This window comes from Balaenoptera physalus (genome assembly GCF_965194825.1).
Source record: "Balaenoptera physalus genome assembly, chromosome: 21".
NCBI classification, from domain to species: domain Eukaryota; kingdom Metazoa; phylum Chordata; class Mammalia; order Artiodactyla; family Balaenopteridae; genus Balaenoptera; species Balaenoptera physalus.
The window spans coordinates 13,603,495-13,624,500 of record NC_138902.1 but is presented as its reverse complement, the minus strand read 5'-3'; the positions used below and the strand labels follow the sequence as shown (position 1 = coordinate 13,624,500).

General features: G+C 36.0%; 1 protein-coding gene across 3 annotated transcripts in view; it reads right to left on the bottom strand.

Moving 5' to 3' along the window:
* Positions 1 to 18,721, bottom strand: part of LOC309651427 (disintegrin and metalloproteinase domain-containing protein 5-like) — a 157,593-nt gene extending 138,872 nt beyond the window's left edge. For 2 of the 3 annotated variants that reach the window (XM_082444165.1, XM_082444166.1), the window contains exons 1-7: positions 18,648 to 18,721; positions 17,862 to 17,941; positions 11,314 to 11,369; positions 9,074 to 9,152; positions 8,727 to 8,803; positions 7,734 to 7,908; positions 6,758 to 6,823 (exon numbers count right to left, since the gene is read on the bottom strand). In XM_082444165.1, the coding sequence (XP_082300291.1) occupies positions 6,758 to 6,823; positions 7,734 to 7,908; positions 8,727 to 8,803; positions 9,074 to 9,152; positions 11,314 to 11,369; positions 17,862 to 17,941; positions 18,648 to 18,705 (591 nt within the window). In that variant the 5' untranslated portion in view covers positions 18,706 to 18,721. The other variant, XM_082444167.1, reaches the window with a different exon arrangement.
* Between the last annotated feature and the right edge of the window lie 2,285 nt (positions 18,722 to 21,006).

Below are 21,006 nucleotides of genomic sequence, written 5' to 3'. Positions count from 1 at the left end.
AAGACTGTTACAGGAGACAAAGAAGGACACTACACAATGATCAAGGGATCAATCCAAGAGAAAGATATAACAATTGTACACACACACACACACACACACACGCACACACACACACACACACATATATATATATATATATATATATATATATATATATATATATACATGCACACAACACGGGAGCACCTCAATATATAAGGCAAATGTTAAAAGGTATAAAAGGAGAAATTGATAGTAACACAATAATAGTGGGGGACTTTAACACCCCAGTTACAACAATGGAGAGATCATCCAGACAGAAAATCAATGAGGAAACACAGTCCTTAAATGACACATTAGATCAGGTGGACTTAATTGATATCTATACAGTGTTCCATAGAAAAGCAGCAAATACACATTCTTCTCAAGTGCACAAGGAACATTATTGAGGATAGATCACATCTTGGGCCATAAGGCAAGCCTCAGTAAATTTAAGAAAACTGAAATCATATCAAACATCTTTTCTGAATACAACACTATGAGATTAGAAATCAACTACAAGAAAAAAACTGCAAAAAACACAAACACGTGGAGGCTAAACAATATGTTACTAAACAACCAATGGATCATTGAAGAAATCAAAGATGAAATCAAAAAAACCTAGAGACAAATGAAAATGAAAACACGATGATCCAAAACCTATGGGGCAAAGCAAAAGCAGTTCTAAGAGACAAATTTATAGCAATACTATCTTACCTCAGGGAACAAGAAAAATCTCAAATAAACAACCTAACTTTACACCTAAAGCAACTAGAGGAAGAACAAACAAAACCCAAAGTTAGTAGGAGGAAAGAAATCACAAAGATAAAGGCAGAAATAAGTGAAATGGAGAAGAAGAAAACAATAAAAGATCAATGAAATTAAAAGCTGGTTCTTTGAAAAGATAAACAAAATTGATAAAGCTTTAGCCATACTCATGAGGGAAAAAAAGGAGAGGGCTCAAATCAATAAAATCAGAAATGAAAAAGGAGAAGTTACAAATGACAACACAGAAATACAAAGGATCATAACAGACTACTAAAAGCAAGTATATATCACTATAGTGGACAACCTAGAAGAAATGGGCAAAGTCTTAGAAAGGTACGACCTTCTAAGACTGAAGCAGGAAGAAATAGAAAATATGAACAGACCAATCACAGAGTACCGAAATTGAAACTGTAATTTAAAAACTCCCAACAGATGAAAGTCCAGGGCTAGATGGCTTCACAGGCGAATTCTATCAAACGTTTAGAGAAGAGTTAATACCTATCCTTCTGAAAATATTCCCCAAAAATTGCAGAGGGATGAACACTCTGAAACTCATTCCATGAGGCCACCATCACCCTGACACCAAAATCAGACAAAGGTACCATAAAAAAAGAAAATTACAGGCCAATATCACTGATGAACATAGATGCAAAAATCCTCAACAGAACACTAACAAACCAAATCCAACAATACATTAAAAGGATCATACACCATGGTCAAGTGGGATTTATCTCGGGGATGTAAGGACTCTTCAATATCCACAAATCAATCAGTGTTATACACCACATCAACAAAGTGAAGAATAAAAACCATATGATCATCTCAATAGAGGCAGAAAAAGCTTTTGACAAAATTCAACACCCATTTATGATAAACAAACCCTCCAGAAAGTGGGCATAGAGGGAACATACCTCAACATAATAAAGGCCATATATGAGAAATCCACAGCAAACATAATTCTCAACAGTGAAAAACTGAAAGCATTTCCTCTAAGACCAGGAACAAGGCAAGGATGTCCACTCTTGCCATTTTTATTCAACATAGTTGCAGAAGTCCTAGCCATGGGAATCAGAGAAGAAAAAGAAACCAAAAGGAATCCTAACTGGAAAAGAAGAAGTAAAACTGTCACTGTTTGCAGATGACATGATACTATACATAGAAAATCTTAACGATGCTACCAGAATACTAATACAGCTCATCAATGAATGTGGTAAAGTTGCAGGATACAAAACTAATATGCAGAAATCTATTGCATTTCCATACACTAACAACAAAAGATCAGAAAGAGAAGTTAAGGAAACAATCCCATTTACCATCTCATTAAAAAGAAGAAAATACCTAGGTATAAAACTACCTAAAAAGGCAAAAGACCTATAGTCTGAAAACTATAAGATGCTGAAGAAAGAAATCAAAGATGACACAAACAGATAGAATGATATACCATGTTCTTGGATTGGAAGAATCAATATTGTCAAAATGACTATACTACCCAAGGCAATCTACATATTTAATGCAATCCCTATCAAATTACCAATGGCATTTTTGGCAGATCTAGAACAAAAAATCTTAAAATGTGTATGGAAACACAAAAAACCCTGAATAGTCAAATCAATACTGAGAAACAAAAATGGAGCTAGAGGAATCAGGCGCCCTGACTTCATACTATGCTACAAAGCTATACTAATCAAAAGAGTATGGTACTGGCACAAAAATAGAAATATTGATCAATGGAACAGGATAGAAAGCCCAGAAACAAACCCACACACCTATGGTCAATTAATTTACAACAAAGAAGGCAAGAATATACAATGGAGAAAAGACAGCCTCTTCAGTAAGTGGTGCTGGGAAACGTGGACAGCCACATGTAAAAGAATGAAATAAGAACACTCTCTAACACCATACAGCAAAATAAACTCAAAATGGATTAAAGACCTAAAATGTAAGAGGAAAACATAGGCAGAACTGACATAAATGGCAGCAAGATCTTTTTTTGATCCACTTCCTAGAGTAATGAAAATAAAAACAAAAATAAACAATTGGGACCTAATTAAACTTAAAAGCTTTTGCACAGCAAAGGAAACTATCAACAAAATGAAGACAGCCCACGGAATGGGAGGAAATTTTTGCAAATGATGCGACCGACAAGAGATTAATCTCCAAAATATACAAACACAGCTCAATATCAAAACAATAAACAACACAATCAAAAATGGGCAGATCGGGCTTCCCTGGTGGCGCAGTGGTTGGGAGTCTACCTGCTAGTGCAGGGGACGCGGGTTCGGGCCCTGGTCTGGGGGGATCCCACATGCCGCGGAGCAACTGGGCCCGTGGGCCACAACTGCTGAGCCTGCGCGTCTGGAGCCTGTGCCCCGCAACGGGAGGGGCCGCGATAGTGAGAGGCCCGTGCACTGCGATGAAGGGTGGCCCCCGCTTGCCACAACTAGAGAAAGCCCTTGCATGAAACGAAGACCCAACACAGCTATAAATAAATAAATAAATAAATAAAGTAGCTATTAATTAAAAAAAAAAAATGGGCAGATCTAAATAGACATTTCTCCAAAGAAGACATATAGACAGCCAAAAGGTACATGAAAAGATTCTCAACATCGCTAATTATTAGAGAAATGCAAATCAAAACTACAATGAGGTATCACCTCACACCCGTCAGAATGGCCATCATCAAAAGGTCTACAAACAATAAATGCTGAACAGGGTGTAGAGAACAGGGAACCCTCCTACATCATTGGTGGGAATGTAAATTGGTGCAGCCACTATGGAGAACATATGGAGGTTCCTTAAAAAACTAAAAAGAGAGCTAACATATGATCCAGCAATCCCACTCCTGGGTGTATATATCCAGAGAAAACCATAATTCAAAAAGGTACATGCACCACAATGTTCACTGCAGCACTATTTACAATTGTCAAGACATGGAAGCAACCTAAATGTTCATCAACAGATGAATGGATAAAGATGATGTGGTACATATATACAATGGAATATTACTCATCCATAAAAAGAATGAAATAATGCCCTTTGCAGCAACATGGATAGACCAGGAAATTGTTATTCTAAGTGAAGTAAGTCAGACAGAGAAACACAAATATATGATAACACACATTATGTGGAATCTAAAAAAAATGGTACCAATGAACTTATTTAAAAAACAGAACCAGACTCATAGACATAGAAAACAAACTTATGGTTACCAAAAGGGAAAGGTGGGGAGGGATAAATTAGGAGTTTGGAATTAACATACGCACACTACTATATATAAAGTAGATAATCAACAAGGACCTACTGTATAGCACAGGGAGTTATATTCAGTATCTTGTAATAACCTATATACGAAAAGAATATGAAAACGAATAGATATATGTATATGTATAACTGAATCACTTGGCTGTACACCTGAAACTAACACAACATTGTAAATTCACTATACTTCAATATAATATAAAAAAAAATTTAAAAAGAGAAGATACAAATAACTAAAATTAGAAATGAAAATGAGGACATTACAACTGATATCACAAAAATAAAAAGGATTATAAGAGACTACTATGAATAATTATATGCTAACTAATTGGATAACATAAAAAACATAAATTCCTAGAAACCTAACACACCAAGACTGAAATACACAAAAATATTAAAGATATTACTAGATCAATAATGAGTAAGTAATGAAAATGAATCAGTAATCAAAAACCACATCATAAAGTAAAATCTAGGACCATGTAGATTCACTAAAAAATTCTATCAAACATTTAAAAAAGAAAGATCCCAAAGAAATATTTACACATTCATGTTCCTTGCATCATTATTCACAATAGCCAAAAGGTGGAAGAAACTCAAAGGTCCATTAACAGGTGACTGGATAAAGAAAATATTGTATAGGCACACAATGGGATATTATGCAGCCTTAAAAAAGAAGGGCATCCTGTCACATGCTACAACATGGAAAAAACTTTAGGACATTACGCTAAGCAAACATAATACTCTGTACTCCTTCATTAGAAAACAATTCAAGAAATGGGTGATTTCACACTGGTGGGCTATTTCAAGAAAAGACACTAGGAGAACTTCTTTTGCAAGCTCCCCACTGGGCTTCACAAAGGTCGCAGTTAATCCTCATACCTGCCAACTGGAAACCACATAGCAACGTATATTTTGTTTAAATGAAGTTGTTAAAACCTTTTAAACTGTATCTCTATGTCTTTGAAATCTTAGTAAAGAGCATTTTCTGTGTGAGGAAAAACAGGTGGTTAAAAAGTAATCCTGTAAAAAGAAAAAAAAGAGAAGAGAAAAGAAAGAAGACTACAAAGGTTTTAAGATACTGTATCAATAAAAGGCCACCAGATTAGATAAAAAGGGTCTGAGATTGATAAAAGTCCAAAAACATCTCTGGGCTCCCAACCAAATAAATAAATGGTTATTGGTTTAGGCCACTAAATTTTGGAGTGGTATGCTACACAGTAAAAGATAACTTACACTTATCTTAAAGTCTACTTTGTCTGATATTAATCTAGCTAAACAAGTTTTTAGAATATTTGTTTTTACGGTATATTTTTATAATCTTTTACTTTCATGACATATATTTTTGATATGTCAGTTGTAAGCAGAGTGTGTATGTACGTGTGTGTGTGTGTGTGTGTGTGTGTGTGTGTGTGTGTGTGTGTGTGTGTGTGTGTGTCTTACATCATACTCTGCCTTTGCTTTTAATTAAAATTTATCTTTGGATTTTAACTGCAGTACTTAGTCCCTCTACATCTAATATAATTACTTACATATTTGAGTTGAAATATTTTATCTTAATTAGCTTTTAATTTGTTCCACATTTATGAAACAAACGTTTAATGTACGTTTTTATTTCCCTTTATTGCTTTCCTTTTGTTGATTATGCTTAAAATTCTGCTTTCCTACTTCTAATTGCTTTGTAATTTTGTAAGACTGTGATTTTAGTGCATGTGTTGACTTTGTACTGGGTCAGCTTAGCCACACTAAAAAACCTATCAACTCTTTAATGAGTCATACACTTCAATTTCTGTCACCTCTGCCAAGAGTTAGCTCAGCTTCCCTGCCTCATATTCACCTCTTCAGAACCAATGACTTCCTTATGGGAAAAAATATCTTTATTTTATAACTTATATCTTAAAATTTTAATATCTCAAAATTTTGTGGGTCTAATCTATGAGTTTTTGTTTTGCTAATCCTTGTACATGGTGGCTAATTCTCTTATGGATTTTGAGCTCATATATGGCTGATATTAATCTGTAGGAATCCTGCTTGAAGTTGCATTCCTCCAGAGAGAAATACTACTTGCTTCCATTAGCTGCCCTCAGATCTACCAACCTGGGACAAAGGTAGCCTCATAGCTTAGAATCTACTAATTGCCTATGCTGTATAAATGCAAAACCCAAACCTATACAAAACCTGAAGTACAATCATGCATCCTCAATATGAGAATTTTGTTCATTTTCTGTCATTTCATTTACCTTGAACTTAGGAGAACAAAACATAACTTGTTCCCCTAGAACTTAGCTAGAACAAACCAGATAACTTGTTTTCTCCCTTTGCTTAAGAGGAGCGGCATATCTGTTTTGTAGACTACCCTTCCAATTAGGCTGAGGCAATTAGATATTATTGTATGCGGGGGTAGGGTTTGGAGGAGTTCTAATCTATGCTTCCATTGAGGATGTAGTCCTTTTGAAAAAAAGAAAAATAGCTGTCAAGCTTCAGAAAATGAAAAGATAGTTCACTTTACAAAAGCAATTAGAGAGCCCAGAATACAAAATAAATGAATTAACAAAAACTTGGTGTATTCACAATTTTTAAGAATTCATTCATTGCAAAAGCAAAATAAACTTTTATCAAAAAATGGTTTTAACATTTTTATTATATCCTTGAAATCAGGTTAAAGACGATTGTTAAATCATTTAAAAATAATAATGCAAAAAAAAGAACCTACCAGATTTTTATCCACAACAATATACATGTCAAGATATCGGGGGAATAACTTGAAATAGCCAGGTCTCTGAAAAACATACAACATGAGTCTTGAGAAATTTCCAAAAATTTGCCTTCTATTGAAATTATGTTCAGAGATAAACTGAGAGACGTGTTGCTACTGATTACATATTAAGGTGATTTTCAACTACAAAATTTATGTACTATTCAGAAAATTCCAGTCCAAAGCATGCCTGTGATTAATAAGAATTTTCAATGAGACTCCAAGCTATACAAGAACCCAGGTATATTTTGATTTTTGCAATAGCTGAAATTAGAAATATTAAGTTTATAACATAAAAGTTTCCTTTCCTTAGCCTTGTGATAATTTTTCATAGTAGTCTTCCACGTGTGCAGATTTTCTGCTAACCAATTATTAGAAACTACTTTTGACAAACAATGTAGTTTAGAAAAATATTACTAAAGTTTACAATCATGGGCAGTTCACTAGAGCCAGGAAAGTTATTTATGGCAGCTTACAGGTCTTTGTGGAGGAAGAATTCATCAGTTTGCTTTACATGTACCTTATGTAAACCACTGATATTATTCATTTCTGAATTCTCGCATTAACAGAGACTCATTTAGAAATCTAGATCACATTATTTTCACCTAAATTACCAGAATAATTGAGGAAAAGGAATAATTTACATTAATTATCCAAATGCCCACATGAGAAAATTAGTTTTTTGCTTTATTTAATCTTATATTCACATATCTGTTTCCAAGATTAATTACCTAAGTTTTTGCTAAACTTTCATTAATAACAAGCGTAACAAAGAACTTAATTTCATTCTCCATCCATTTGAAAAGTCATGCAGAGCCATCATGAAAAAGTAAAACAAATTTAAAATTTGCATATCACCAAATTTTGCTCTGAAAGTATTTTTCATTTCATAAAATTATACTGAAAAATTTAAAATTAAACAGTCCACACTTACTTCTGAACTTTTTCTGACTTGATACTGTGAGCTATCATAGAGATAAGTGTCATTTTCCCGTAACAGAGGAATATTAGTCATATCATTTTTTTCTTCATGAATCATGTGCATGAATCCTGATACAGCTTCCATTGGTTCAATTCCATATGAGATGTTTTTAAACTGCAATATTCCCCTGAATGTTAAAATAATCAAAACAAATCTGATATGATTCTACTGAAACTATGAGAAATGTTGATGTTGGCCAAAAATTTTTTTACATTTAAAGTCACCTTAGTTTTTCTATTTATCTCTTTATTCTTTGAGGTGTTGCTCCAGAACTGGACCAGTAATAACACAGTATATGTATGGCTTTTTATTACAAATATCCTAATAAAAATATTTTGATTATCTTAAAGAAAGCAAGTTAGTGGTATGCATCCATGTGCTTAAATGGGTTAAGACCTCTACCTAGGGTGTTGATTTTCTAAGCCAACCTTTAGGAGCCATAGGCACTCTTTTCCTTAGTCTTAGGTCCCTTTCTTCTCTTTGAAATCTCCACCTCTCCTCTGACACTTCGTGTCTTAAATCATTTATTTGTGTGGCTGAGTTAAAGGTGCCATTCGCCTAAGAAAGACTATGAGCAGAGCCAAAGTACCTGTCAGACTCAGGCATTCCACATCGTCAACCATTCTAGGAAATTAAGACACGAGTAAAAACATAAAGAATTTGGGAAAACTAGATTAGTATGGAGAGACCCAATCAGCACCTCCTACACTCAAGATTGCTCAAAGCCTCAAGCAGCATATCCTGTTAGAATCAACAAGTAGCCTCCCATCTGGAATGGATGCTGCTGGGGTGACACACTTTATTTTATCAGTAATTCTGGTTCACGCCTTTGGGAACTGAAATAACAAAGGTGACTGTAGAACTAGAAAAGATACATAAAGGATCAACTTATAGGCTAGCAAGATCTAATACTGGCAAATGGAATGTCTTTAAACAGGCTACAACCTGAGTCCTGAACAAATGTTGAGTGATACAAGAGAATTTGGAAAACCTGCAACATATCCATGATAATTGCAATCCATCTGAAAAAAAAAACACAGAGAGAAACAAATGGATAAGTTCTTTTTGAAATGGACCTCCCAGGTATCTCACTTATACTTTTACTTTCACTACCTTAGTACTTTAATATGAGTGGCCATTACCCAATGAAGTTGTGCCAGGTAGAAATAAGAAATAGTCCACATTATTTGATTTCAGTGAATGTGTAAAATAATATTCTAAACTTTCATAATATTTGTATTTTTAAAGAAAATCCAGAATAAGAAATCTGTAACAAAATACCTAAGTCTTACCTGAGCTAGCAAAGGCTGAGAATGTTGGGTGTCATCTTTGTCATAAGAATAAACAACAGAAGCTGAAGATAAAAATGATCTAGGCAGAAATCACCAAAACATGGTCAAATTGTGAACAGAAGACATAGAAAAATTATTTTTCATAATACCAATTTTCCTTTTGAGGGAGGAATTTAAAGTAGTGCCAATTATCTTGGCATATCCTATTGCCCCAATACTTGTCATTTACAATAAATTAGGGGCAGAGGGAGGCATTTTAATTATAGTGACACATAATACTAAAATGCATGATAATGAACGACCCAAATTGCTAGAAATATCAAATAGTGAAATAACATAGGTCTCAATTTCCAACAAAGAACTTTCAATTCTCTGTCATTATTGCTCATTAATTCCATATTTTAAATTTGAATCTCAAAATTAAAATGTAGGGTTAGGACAGAATTTTGAAAGATTTTTTAGCATCACTACAAATTCTTACTCACTAAGCTTAACTAAGTACCAAGTTCTTCCCAATAACCTTGGTCTGAATTTTCTTTCATTCTCTTCAGTAATTATTCAAAAACTTGACACCACTCCTGTCAATCATCTCAATAACTTCCATGTCACCTCATCAGATCACCTGTACCCATCCTCACTCCTTATATTTATTCCCAGAGAATGACTACTTCTTTTGTTCAAAGCAAACACTTGTGCTATGCATCCTATTCTGTGCCATGTATTGAAGATACATACTTTATTGGTACTGTAATTTCAAACTCTTCTTCTCTACTGGTTTTTATCTTAACACTATTGAAAGTTTACTGTCAAGTCATTATCATCCTAAATAACTCTCCCTTGGCCCTGTGTCCTCCTCTAGCTATTCCCTACATATTTTCAATTCTCAACAGATTTTACCAAAAGAGTAGTCTACACACAGTTTCTTCGCTTTGTCAATTCTTATTCACCCTGAACTGCTCTGGAAAAGATTCATAACCACCAGAATGTCAAATCCGAAAGACAGTTTTAAAATTATCATTGCACTGGACTTCTAGCATCATTTTGAAAACTGTGACCACTCACTCTAATCACTTAATTTACATCACACATCACTCTTCTGCTTCTCTTCCTACCTCCCTGACCCTTCTAGCTTGATCTCTTTTGGTTGAACCGAAAAGAGAAATATTGGCCTTTCCCAAGATTCCATCTTTAGCCACCAGTATATTTGTAAGCACTCTGTAAGCTCTCATTAAAAAAAATTACACCAAACTATTGATTATTGCTAAATCTATATCCCTATTGTCAATCTCTCCTTAGAGATTCAAATCCCTACATTCATATACCTAAGGGAAAAAAAACCCACTTGAATATCTTATAAGCAATGCAAACCAAACTTACCCCTTCCTCACATAAATATCTCCTTCATTAATATCCCTCATTTTATTACACTATAACCTACCAATTTTCTTAAGCAACAACTAAATTATCCAAGATTCCTCACTGTTTCCCAATCATTCTACCAAATCTATCCTCAAGGTTTACTGAATTTTTCTTTCCAGTGCTATGATCATTGTTCAAGCCACTATCATCACTCACCTAAACTATTATATAATCATATAATTAGACACCTTACTTCCACTTTTACCTCCTCAGAAACTGCCTATAAAGACTCAATGGACCTATATAAGTACACGCTTAAAAACATTTTGGCTTCTAATACCCTTATCATGGCATTCTAGATCTTCTACAGTCCGGCTCCTGCCTACTTTTCCAAAATGTTTTACTTCTATCCTCAATAAATACATCCTTCAGTCATTCACACTACTTTTTGCACACCACAAAAATCCAGTCTGTCTCACACCTGCACATGATTTCCTTGAAACAGAATGTCCCCCAACACTACCCCACTTCTTTACAGAGCTAACTAAGTATCTTCACTCAAGTCATCTCTTTCCAAAAAGCCTTCTCTGATTTCCAAAGAATACTATCTACACATTTATCTTAACGCATTATAAAACAATTCTCCATTTCTCTATTGATGTGTTTGAATATATCCTTCTATATTATAAATTATTTACCTGTGCCCATGTTTTATTGCCTTTTGTATGCCTACGACTTTACCCAATAACTGATATACAATAGGTATCAAATGTATATATGTATCAAATATACATTTGAATTGAAATAACCCTATTTGTAATTATTTTTAAAAATCAAGAAACCAAAAAATTAAAATTTGAAAAGATAAAATAATTACTTACTGCTTTTTGAGATGGATAAAATATGGTTTTCCTTCTATTGTAATGATATAAGCAACCTGTACATGAGCATCCAAAAAAATTTCAACAACACTTGTAAATAATATATGCAAAAAATGTTTTCTTCAAGTTATGCTTTTAAAACTGACAAAATTAGTAATAATATATAACTATCATATGTGCTTCCCTTCCCATGTGGATATTTGAATCTTCAGGATTCTGAATTGAATTGCCTCCTATTCACTGTTACTCACATATCTGAGGGACAAGCTTGCTGATAATTATCTTTTGGCTTAGACACACACCACCAATTCACCATGCCCAAGGCAAATGCCAAGATGCCCACCTCACTTAAGAGAAACCTTTGCTTGCTTACTCCCAGCCCTCCTGGGAAGTAAATTTTCCTGCTCATTGGAAGAGACACTCCTAAAAGATAGAACTACAAGAAATCTACTACATCTCTAGCAAGATAACACAATAAGTACCATTGCACTTTATCGAATGCAAGTAATGAAATTCCTCTGGAATAGAAGGTAGGAGAGGATAGAGGAAGGGCAGAGACATGTCTAGAGAACCCTCTAGAAGATAACAGAAAATATAGGATTCATTAAATTATTTATTTGGTTAATTTAAAAAACTTATTTTAGCAAGAGAAATAGCCATTTAAAAGTTTTCAGGTCTTTAACTTTCTATTAGAACAGAGCAAGATTCGTTGCAGCAGATAAATGTTCTGAGAAGAATCATTTGAAAGGCACGCTACAAAGAAGTCTAAGTGGAATCTTGAGGGGACCTGAAAATTGCACCCTCTAAAAATGCCTTCTTATTAAATAAATATGATGAAAAATAAAGGGGAATATGATAGCACCAATAAAATTTAAAATCCACGTCTTACAAAGCAAAACAACAACAAAACTAGGATGCAATTAACAAGAAATGTACAAAACTGACAGGAGAGAAAAACTCAAAAAAGACATCATCCAGAGCTTCTACAACTTTTCATACACAGCATCCAACTGTTTGGGTTCAACTGTGTCTCCCTCCATCCAAATTTACATGTGAATTCCTAACCTCAGTAACTCAGAATGTGACCTTATTCAGAGACAGGGCATTTACAGAGGTAATCAAGTTAAGGAGAGGTCATTAGTGTGGGCTCTAATCCAATGTGAGTGGTATCCTTGTAAAACAAAGTAAATTTGGACACAGACATACACAACAGGAGAATCCCACATGAAGATTCATATGAAGACATCTATCTATAAGCTAACGACAGAGGCCTGGAGCAGATCCACCCTTCATAGTCCCTAAAAGAACCAACCCTGCGAACACCTTGATCTTGGACTTCTAGCCTCCAAAACTATGAGACAGTAAGTTTCTGCTGTTTAAGCCACACTCTTCGTGTTTCTTTGTTATGGGAGCTCTAGTAAATGAATACACCATTTTTTCCATTAAAAAATTACAACAAATGCTAAAGAACAGGATCAAATTTTTTAAAAAACAAATAAAAAATAGAGAATAATAACAAAGCCACAGTAATATCTATAAAATGACCATGATTAAAATGAGAAGAAGATGGAGAATTTCAGTAGAAGTATAGAATCTTTAATAAAGGAATTAAAATCAGAAATAAATTTCTGATTTCACAAAAGAAAAAATCAATATCTGTTATTAAAAATTCAATAAAAGGGTATAAAAGAATATTAGACATAGCAGGGGATAAGATTGGTGACAGGAATATAGGTCAGTAGACAATATCCAGATTGAAACACAGAGAGAAAAATATGAAAAAGAAAACAAGAGAAATGTGACCAATTAAAAATGTCTAACAATCATGTAATTATAGTCCAAAAAAATATGATAGAGATAAGACTAGGAAAGAAATGACATTTTAAAAATTCATGGCTGATATTTTCAAAGCTTATGAAAGATATCAACCCACAGTCTCAAAATATTCTATTATTCCAAAACAGGATGAACACAAAGAAAGTAAACCTAGGCATGTCATGCTCAAACATTTAAAACAAAAGACAAAGAGAACATACTCAAAAATCAGTAAGAGACAAATGACCCATTACTTTCAAAATAATTCTTAATAAATTATGTGTGGATGGATCTAGAGACTGTCATACAGAGTGAAGTAAGTCAGAAAGAGAAAAACAAATTTTGTATATTAACGCATATATGTGGAATGTAGAAAAATGGTACAGGTGAACTGGTTTGCAAGGCAGAAATAGAGATAGATGTAGAGAACAAACATATGGACACAAAGGGGGGAAAGTGGCGGGGGGCAGGTGGTGGTGGGATGAACTGGGAGACTGGGATTGACATATATACACCAATATGTATAAAATAGATAACTAATAAGAACCTGCTGTATAAAAAATAAATAAAATTTAAAAAAAAAATAAATAATGTATAACTCTACAACTGAAACAATGGACACCAGAAGGCAATGGAATGACACCTTTAAAGTTTTGAAAGAAAAGTAGGAGTACCTATACTAACTTATATTAAGACTTCTAATAAAGCTATGGTAATTAATGCAGTGGAATATGGGTCAAAATAGGAAAAACAGTCCAATGGCACAGATGATAAAAGGATCAAGCCAACAAGAAGATATAACAATTGTAAATATATATGCACTCAACACAGGAGCACCTAAATGCATAAAGCAAATACTAACAAACACAAAAGGAAGAATTGAGAGTAACACAATAACAGTAAGGTTTTTAACACTCCACTTACATCAGTGGACAAATAATACAGACACAAAATTAATAAGGAAACACTGGCCTTAAGTAACACATTACAAAATGCACTTCAGAGATACTTACAGAACATTACATCCAAAAGCAAAAGAATACACACTCTTTTCAAATGCACTTGAAACATTCTCCAGAATCGATCACATATTATGCCAAAAACAAGTCTCAGTAAATTTGAGACAATTGAAATCACATCAATCATTTCTTTTCCCAACCACAGAGGTATGAGACTAGAAATCAAAACTAGAAAAAAACTGCAAAAAACACAAACACGTAGAGTCTGAACAATACGCTACTAAACAACTGATGTGTCACTGCGGAAATCAAATAGGAAATCAAAAACTACCTGGAGACAAATGAAAATGGAAACAAAGTGATCCAAATTCTATGGAATGCAGCAAAAGCAGTTCTAAGAGGGAAGTTTCTAGTGATACAAGCCTATCTCAGGAAACAAAATCTCAAATAAACAACCTAACCTTACAACTAAAGGAACTACAAAAAGAAGAACAAACAAAACCCAAAGTTAGTAGAAGGAAAGATAACAAAAAGATCAGAGCAGAAATAGATGACATAGAGACTTAAAAAAAAAAAAAATCAATGAAACTAAGAGCTGGTGCTTTGAAAAGATAAATAAAATCAATAAAACTTTAGCCACACTCACCAAGAAAAATGAGGGCCCATATAAAATCAGAAATAAAAAAGAAGTCATAACAAACACACCAGAGCTACGAAATATCATGAGAGTACTGTGAACAATTATGCACCAATAAAATGGACAATCCAGAAGAAATGGATAAATTCCTAGAAATGTACAATCTACCAAGACTAAATCAAGAAGAAATACAAAATATGAACAGAATTGTAATGAACTGAATCAGTAATTTAAATAAACTCCCAACAAACAAAAGTCCAGGACCAGACAGCTTCACAGATGAATCCTACCAAACATTAAAAGAAGAGTTGACACCTGTCCTTCTCAAACTATTCCCAAAAATTAGAGAGGAAGGAACACTCCCTAACTCACTCTATGAAGCCAACACCAGCCTGATACCAAAACCAGACAAAGACATCACACACACAGAAAAAAATTATAGGACAACATCACTGATGAACATAGAGGCAAAAATCCTCAACAAAATATTAGCAAACCAAATTAAACAATATATTCAAAGGACCATACACCATGATCAAATTGGATTTACGTCAAAGATACAAGGACATTTTAATATCTACAAATCAAATACTGTGATACACCACATTAACAAATTCAAGAGTAAAAGTCATATGATCATCTCAATAGATGCAGAAAAAGCTTTTGACAAAACTCAACATCACTTATGATACGTCAACGTAATAAAGTCCATATCTGACAAGCCCACAGCTAACATACTCAATGGTGAAAAACTGAAGGCTTTTCCTCTAAGACCAGGAAAAAAACAAGGATCCCCCCTCTCATCACTTTTATTGAACACAGTACTGGAAGCCAAGCCAGAGTAATCAGACAGAAAATAAATAAAAGAAGATCAAACTGAAATGGTAGAACTACAACTGTCACTGTTCCATACAACATGATACTATGTATAGAATATCGTCAAGAGGCCACCAAAAAACTATTAGAATAAATGAATTCAGTAAAGTTGCAGGATACAAAACTGATATACAGAAGTCTGTTGCATTCTATACACTGACAATAAACTATCAGAAATAAAAATTAAGAAAACAATCCAATTTACAATTGCATCAAGAAGAATAAAATACCTAGGAATAAATCTAACCAAGGAGGTGAAAGACCTGTACTCAGAAAAACCATAAGACACTGATGAGAGAAATTGAAGATGACACAAACAGATGGAAAGATATACTGTGTTCATGGATTCGAGGAATTAACATTGTTACAATGACCATACTACCCAAGGCAATCTACAGATTCAGTGCAATCCCTATCAAACTACCAATGGCATGTGGCTAGAAGAGCCACACTCAAATAACTAGCTTCTGCAAGTTAGCAAATCAATGACAGCCCCAAGTTTCTGAAAGTCAGCCAATCAGTGACAGCCACAGCTTCTAGATAGGAGTCAGTAAGTGCCTCCCTCCTACGACACTGCACTGATGAGGATTCTGAAAGTGAGAAGGCCAGCAAGTAGTCTTCCTCTACTAACTGCACTGACACAGCTGAAAGCCTGCCAACACCTAAACACTCTAACTTCTGAAAGCCCATGGCTCCCTGACACCAGGCTTCCCAAAACCTTATATAACATTAACTCGGCTTTCTTCAGAAAGACTGTGTTTACAACTGGCCCTTACAGGCAAATTGGAAGTTCCCCACTTTTTTAAATAACATATCAAGTTCAGTTTATAGTTTGTTCACAGGTTCACAATCTTTTCAACAGTTCAGCTCATTTATGATTAGTTATGAGTTTGAACGTGTGACAGTTTCACTGGCACAGCTGCAAGATTTTCAAACTCAATATTTTCAATTCTTTTTGAAATGTCTTGGAACTATTACCTATATTTTATATGCGTATATTTAAACCCCAAAATGTCAAAAAGGCAAGTGCAAATTTTGTAATGAATTTGCTAACAGTAGAAACTCCTCAACTGAGGAAAAAGTCCTTTTGAAGCTCTTTGTGCAGTTTGCAATTGTTCACTAAACATCAAAAATGGTGGAAAGTCAAATATAAACCAGCACATACTAACAGCTAGGCAAACAAAATAAATGATTTCCTCCTACAGTACCAAAGAAGGTCATATAACAGATTTGAGGGATTAAGAAAAATTCAGAGGAAGAAGATGTAAGAATTGTAGCAGGCACTGTAATGGTTTTCCATTCTGTGTATCAGCAGTCTTTCTGCCCAAACGTCTAGCTGAACGCACAACTACCAGAAATATCTTTTGATTCCAAAATTGCAAGCAAATTTTCAAGTGCCAGGTTAAAATCCACTGCCACTATCAAAGAAGTAACATCAGCTGGCCCTATGTTTAACACCTGTGGACCCTCATCCTGTAAATATCTATCTAAATGGGTCCATTTTACCCAAGATGATTTAAAATTACACTGGCCAAAATGAAGAACTTTTGACATTCGGGGGAAAAAAAAAAAGTGTAACAACTAGGCAAAATAAGTGGGAAGCTTATTTAATTGGTATCTAGAGGCCTCTAAACACAACACCGAGAAAACTGTCCCCCTCCAAGCTACGGATGAAAAGCTGACACAGACTGTCTCTTAACTTGAAAAATCAGCTGATCCTTCTTTCACTCACTGATCACTTTCAGCTCTTCCCTGACTAACTGAAAGTTGAGGTAAGTAGCTGCGGGCAAATCCGCAGGCCTAGGACTAGGGGCGGGGCCCAGAAAACTCAGTAATCAAGATAAATACTATTTCAATGCAATACTTTAAACAATCAAAATTAATGCAAAACTTCCGTGATGGAAAAAAATATCAATATCTTAAAGATAGACAGGATCTGACCCTGTCTAACCTCATTCAGCCTCACCCTAATCCCAGTTTTTTGCCACTCCCTTAAATTCTGCACCTGAGTCAAGCACTTTGCTTGCCTCTCCCTAGTGCTGGCCCTGGTGGACCCTCCTTAGAATCCTTCATCCTCAACAGAAACACACAAATACAGAGTCACACACACGAACACACATCAAAATGCTCCTCCTTGTGAACCTGGTCTGAGTGGTCAGCTGTGCCTCCAAGAGCCGGAGCCCCACCTTCAGCTACAAGGGTCTTGATATTAAAAGCAACTTAACACAATTTAAGAAATAAAAATATTTTTTCCCAATTACATTATTTTCTAGATCTTCTATTGCCTCGGATGTTGAAATCTTTTCGGGAACTGTGGTCTGCAGAAACGTTTTATGAGGATCTAAAACAAAAAATAAGCAGAGTTACTGTGATACTTGTAATCTTGCATTATTCGTTTCTAAACCCAATTCATTTGTTTCTCTACATTACCAAGTTTTTCTTATAATCTATGCATCTGCTTTTCCTTTCTGCTGTCCTTCGGTCATTCTTAGCGATAAATTTCTTAAGCCTTGTCAAATCTTAACTTTTTATTCTCTACACACACACAGACGGTCGGGCGGTTTGACTAGGTAACAGTAACAAATTACAGTTTTGTAAAAGAGGTATGGAAGTAAGAAAACACGGGTGCATCAAGAAACTGGGATCCTTGCAGGAAAAAAAGATACAGAATACTGAATACAAGGGTGATCTGCAATTTTCCACGGAGAAGGTGGAGGACGGCGGTCACCAAATCGGGAACTCATTGATAAACAGCTTCTTCATGGCGATGCAATTACTTCCAGAAGAGCAGACCGCCGTAGGTAGAAAAGGGCCACACCTTTCCTTTCTGTCCGTTTTACAGACAAGGAAACCACCCCACGGAAATGAAAAGATTTTCCGCCCGGAGGCTGCCTCTCTGCCTCCTCGGCTGCAGACCTCGAGGCCAAGGGTCCGGAGGCTCTGGGGGGCGAGGGCGAGGGGCGGGAGGGAGCACTGGGCCTGGATCCTGGACCAACGAGGGCAACCCCCCGACCGAACAAAGCGAGGGGAACGGTCTCTGGACTCACTGCGGCCCCCGTGCAGCCCGCCGAGGCCGGTGAGCAGGACCAGCAGCAAGGGGAACATGGCTCCGCTGACCTGGAGCCGCGCTGGCGGAACAGCGACGCCGGTTGCGCTGAGTGAGGGCGGAGCGCGGGAGCGAGACGCGCGCCAGCAGGGGGCGCACGGGAGGCCGCACGGGGAAAGCGCCGGAAGGAAAAAGCGGGCGGAGCGCTCGGCGGCCGGGGCGGGGGCGGGGGCGCGCCCAGCGTGCCGCAGGTGGTCCGGTGGGGCGGGGGGAAAACTCTCGGTTCCTGGCTAAGGAAGGAAAAGCCGCGCGAGTTCCAGTTCTCAGATGAAGCGGGTGCCTAGTTTTGTTTGCGTCGTTTCCTTAGGCCGGCGGTTTTTGAAGTAATTTCTAATCCCAGTGAAGAGAAGGAGCAAGGATGAAAATGCTCAAGTTACAGACAGCGAACAAGGTTCCTCCTAGTACATTACTCACCGCAGGAGGCGGCAAAATGCGTGTATTTGCAAAGACTGGTGCAAACACCGTGGCTTCTCTACACTTCGTGGTTGGATATGCCATTGTCAGACAGCCATGGAATGCAGAAGACCCCATATACGATCCTTGTCCGAATATAGACTCTTCCAGAAAATCTTCCTTAGTACCCTAAATTATTATTGCCACACTCTGTAATCCTGCAGCCCCTAGTTTTTACGTGTTTACCTAGCCCTTTGTACGTTCTGCCTCTGTTAGGAGCAAGAACAGTTTGATTTCTTGACGTCTGTAGGTGTTCTTTCCTTCGCAGATCCTAGCCCACATCACATTAAATACGTTAAAATACAGCCATACTCGATCCTGACTACAAGTTTGCTTTAACAAATGTTGAAATCATGTCTATAAATTCACTTTGAAATTGCTTGGCTGTCCCGAAAAACCAAGAGAAGTTATTAGCAGAATAGAACAGTAACAAATAATCTTTAAAACGAATCAAGTGGCAAGAAATAAAAAGTCACAAGTGTTGGAATAAATAGTAGAGTGTATACTTATTGCTTTGTGGATTAGCAGTTTGGAATATCCGAGAGTTCTCCCAGGAAGGAACAAGAAAGGATTTTTAAAAGTAGAAAATACAAAAATAAAATTAAGAGATAAGGAGAATACAAGTAGAATTGTTGATAATAGCATTTTCCAGAAAGAGAAAAATTAAAATAGTTAGGAGGAAATATTTAAAGGGATAATGGGGAAAGTTTCTCTTAACTTGAAAAATAAGAGAATGACTTTAGAAAGGACCCAAGTGTTAAAAACTGGTCTTTGAAGGAAAAACAAATCTGAAATTTTAAATGACAGGAAAGATTCTGAAATCTTCCAGAGGAAAAGAACAGAGCACCTATCAAGGGACAAGAGTCAGATTGACATTAACAGCCATACTAGATGCATGAAATCAGTGGGTTATTAAAGTGTTGACTTCCAAACAGCTAAGGATGGCAGTCACACTAAGCCAGCCTCTTGCATACACTTTTAGAGGAGGGCCAAAGAACTGAGTCAAGTGGACATCACTGAAGACAGTACTCTTGGAATTTACCTGGGCTCTATAGCTAAAATCAGACCTGCTTCTCACAGGCCCGTATTACTTGTGTGTGCTTAATAATGTGGCTGACTTATCTGGCATTCTAATGATGGAGAACTGTGACTTTACCATTGAATTGGTCAAATATCTGTACACTTGAGTTTCTGACAGTTCTGTCAGTATTGAAAAACTAATTTCCTCTGTGGTTACCCACCAGATTTCTAGTGGACATTAACACTGGACAATGCTGTTGATGTGCATGCAAAGCCTATAGCCTCTCTGACACATCAAACACCCTGAAATCAAATAAGTGTGTGCTTAAAATGGACATGAAAAAAAGGATATTGCCTTTGTATGGATCCAGGCTAAAGCAGTGTAGGAATGTCTTTAAGAAACTCATGAATGTGGAGTTACCTACAAAGTGGCTCTTGCCCAAGGTACCTATTGTTCCTATTGGCACTGCCTGTCACTAGCAGACAGATTGCAATGGGTCACTAACTCACCTAATCATTAAGGAAAAAGTATATTTTCATTTGAGCTAATATTTATTTTTTGGGGGGGTATAGTTGTTTTCCAATGTTGTGTTAGTTTCTACTGTACACCTAAGTGGAGTTCCCTGTGCCATACAGCAGGTTCTCATTAATTATCTATTTTATCCATAGTAGTGTATATATGTCAATCCCAATCTCCCAATTCATCCCACCGCCCCCCTCCTTCCCCCTCTTGGTGTCCATACGTTTATTCTTTACATCTGTGTCTCTATTTCTGCCATTTACAGGCAACTCTGCAGGAGCTACATTATCCTGGATTCCATAGTACC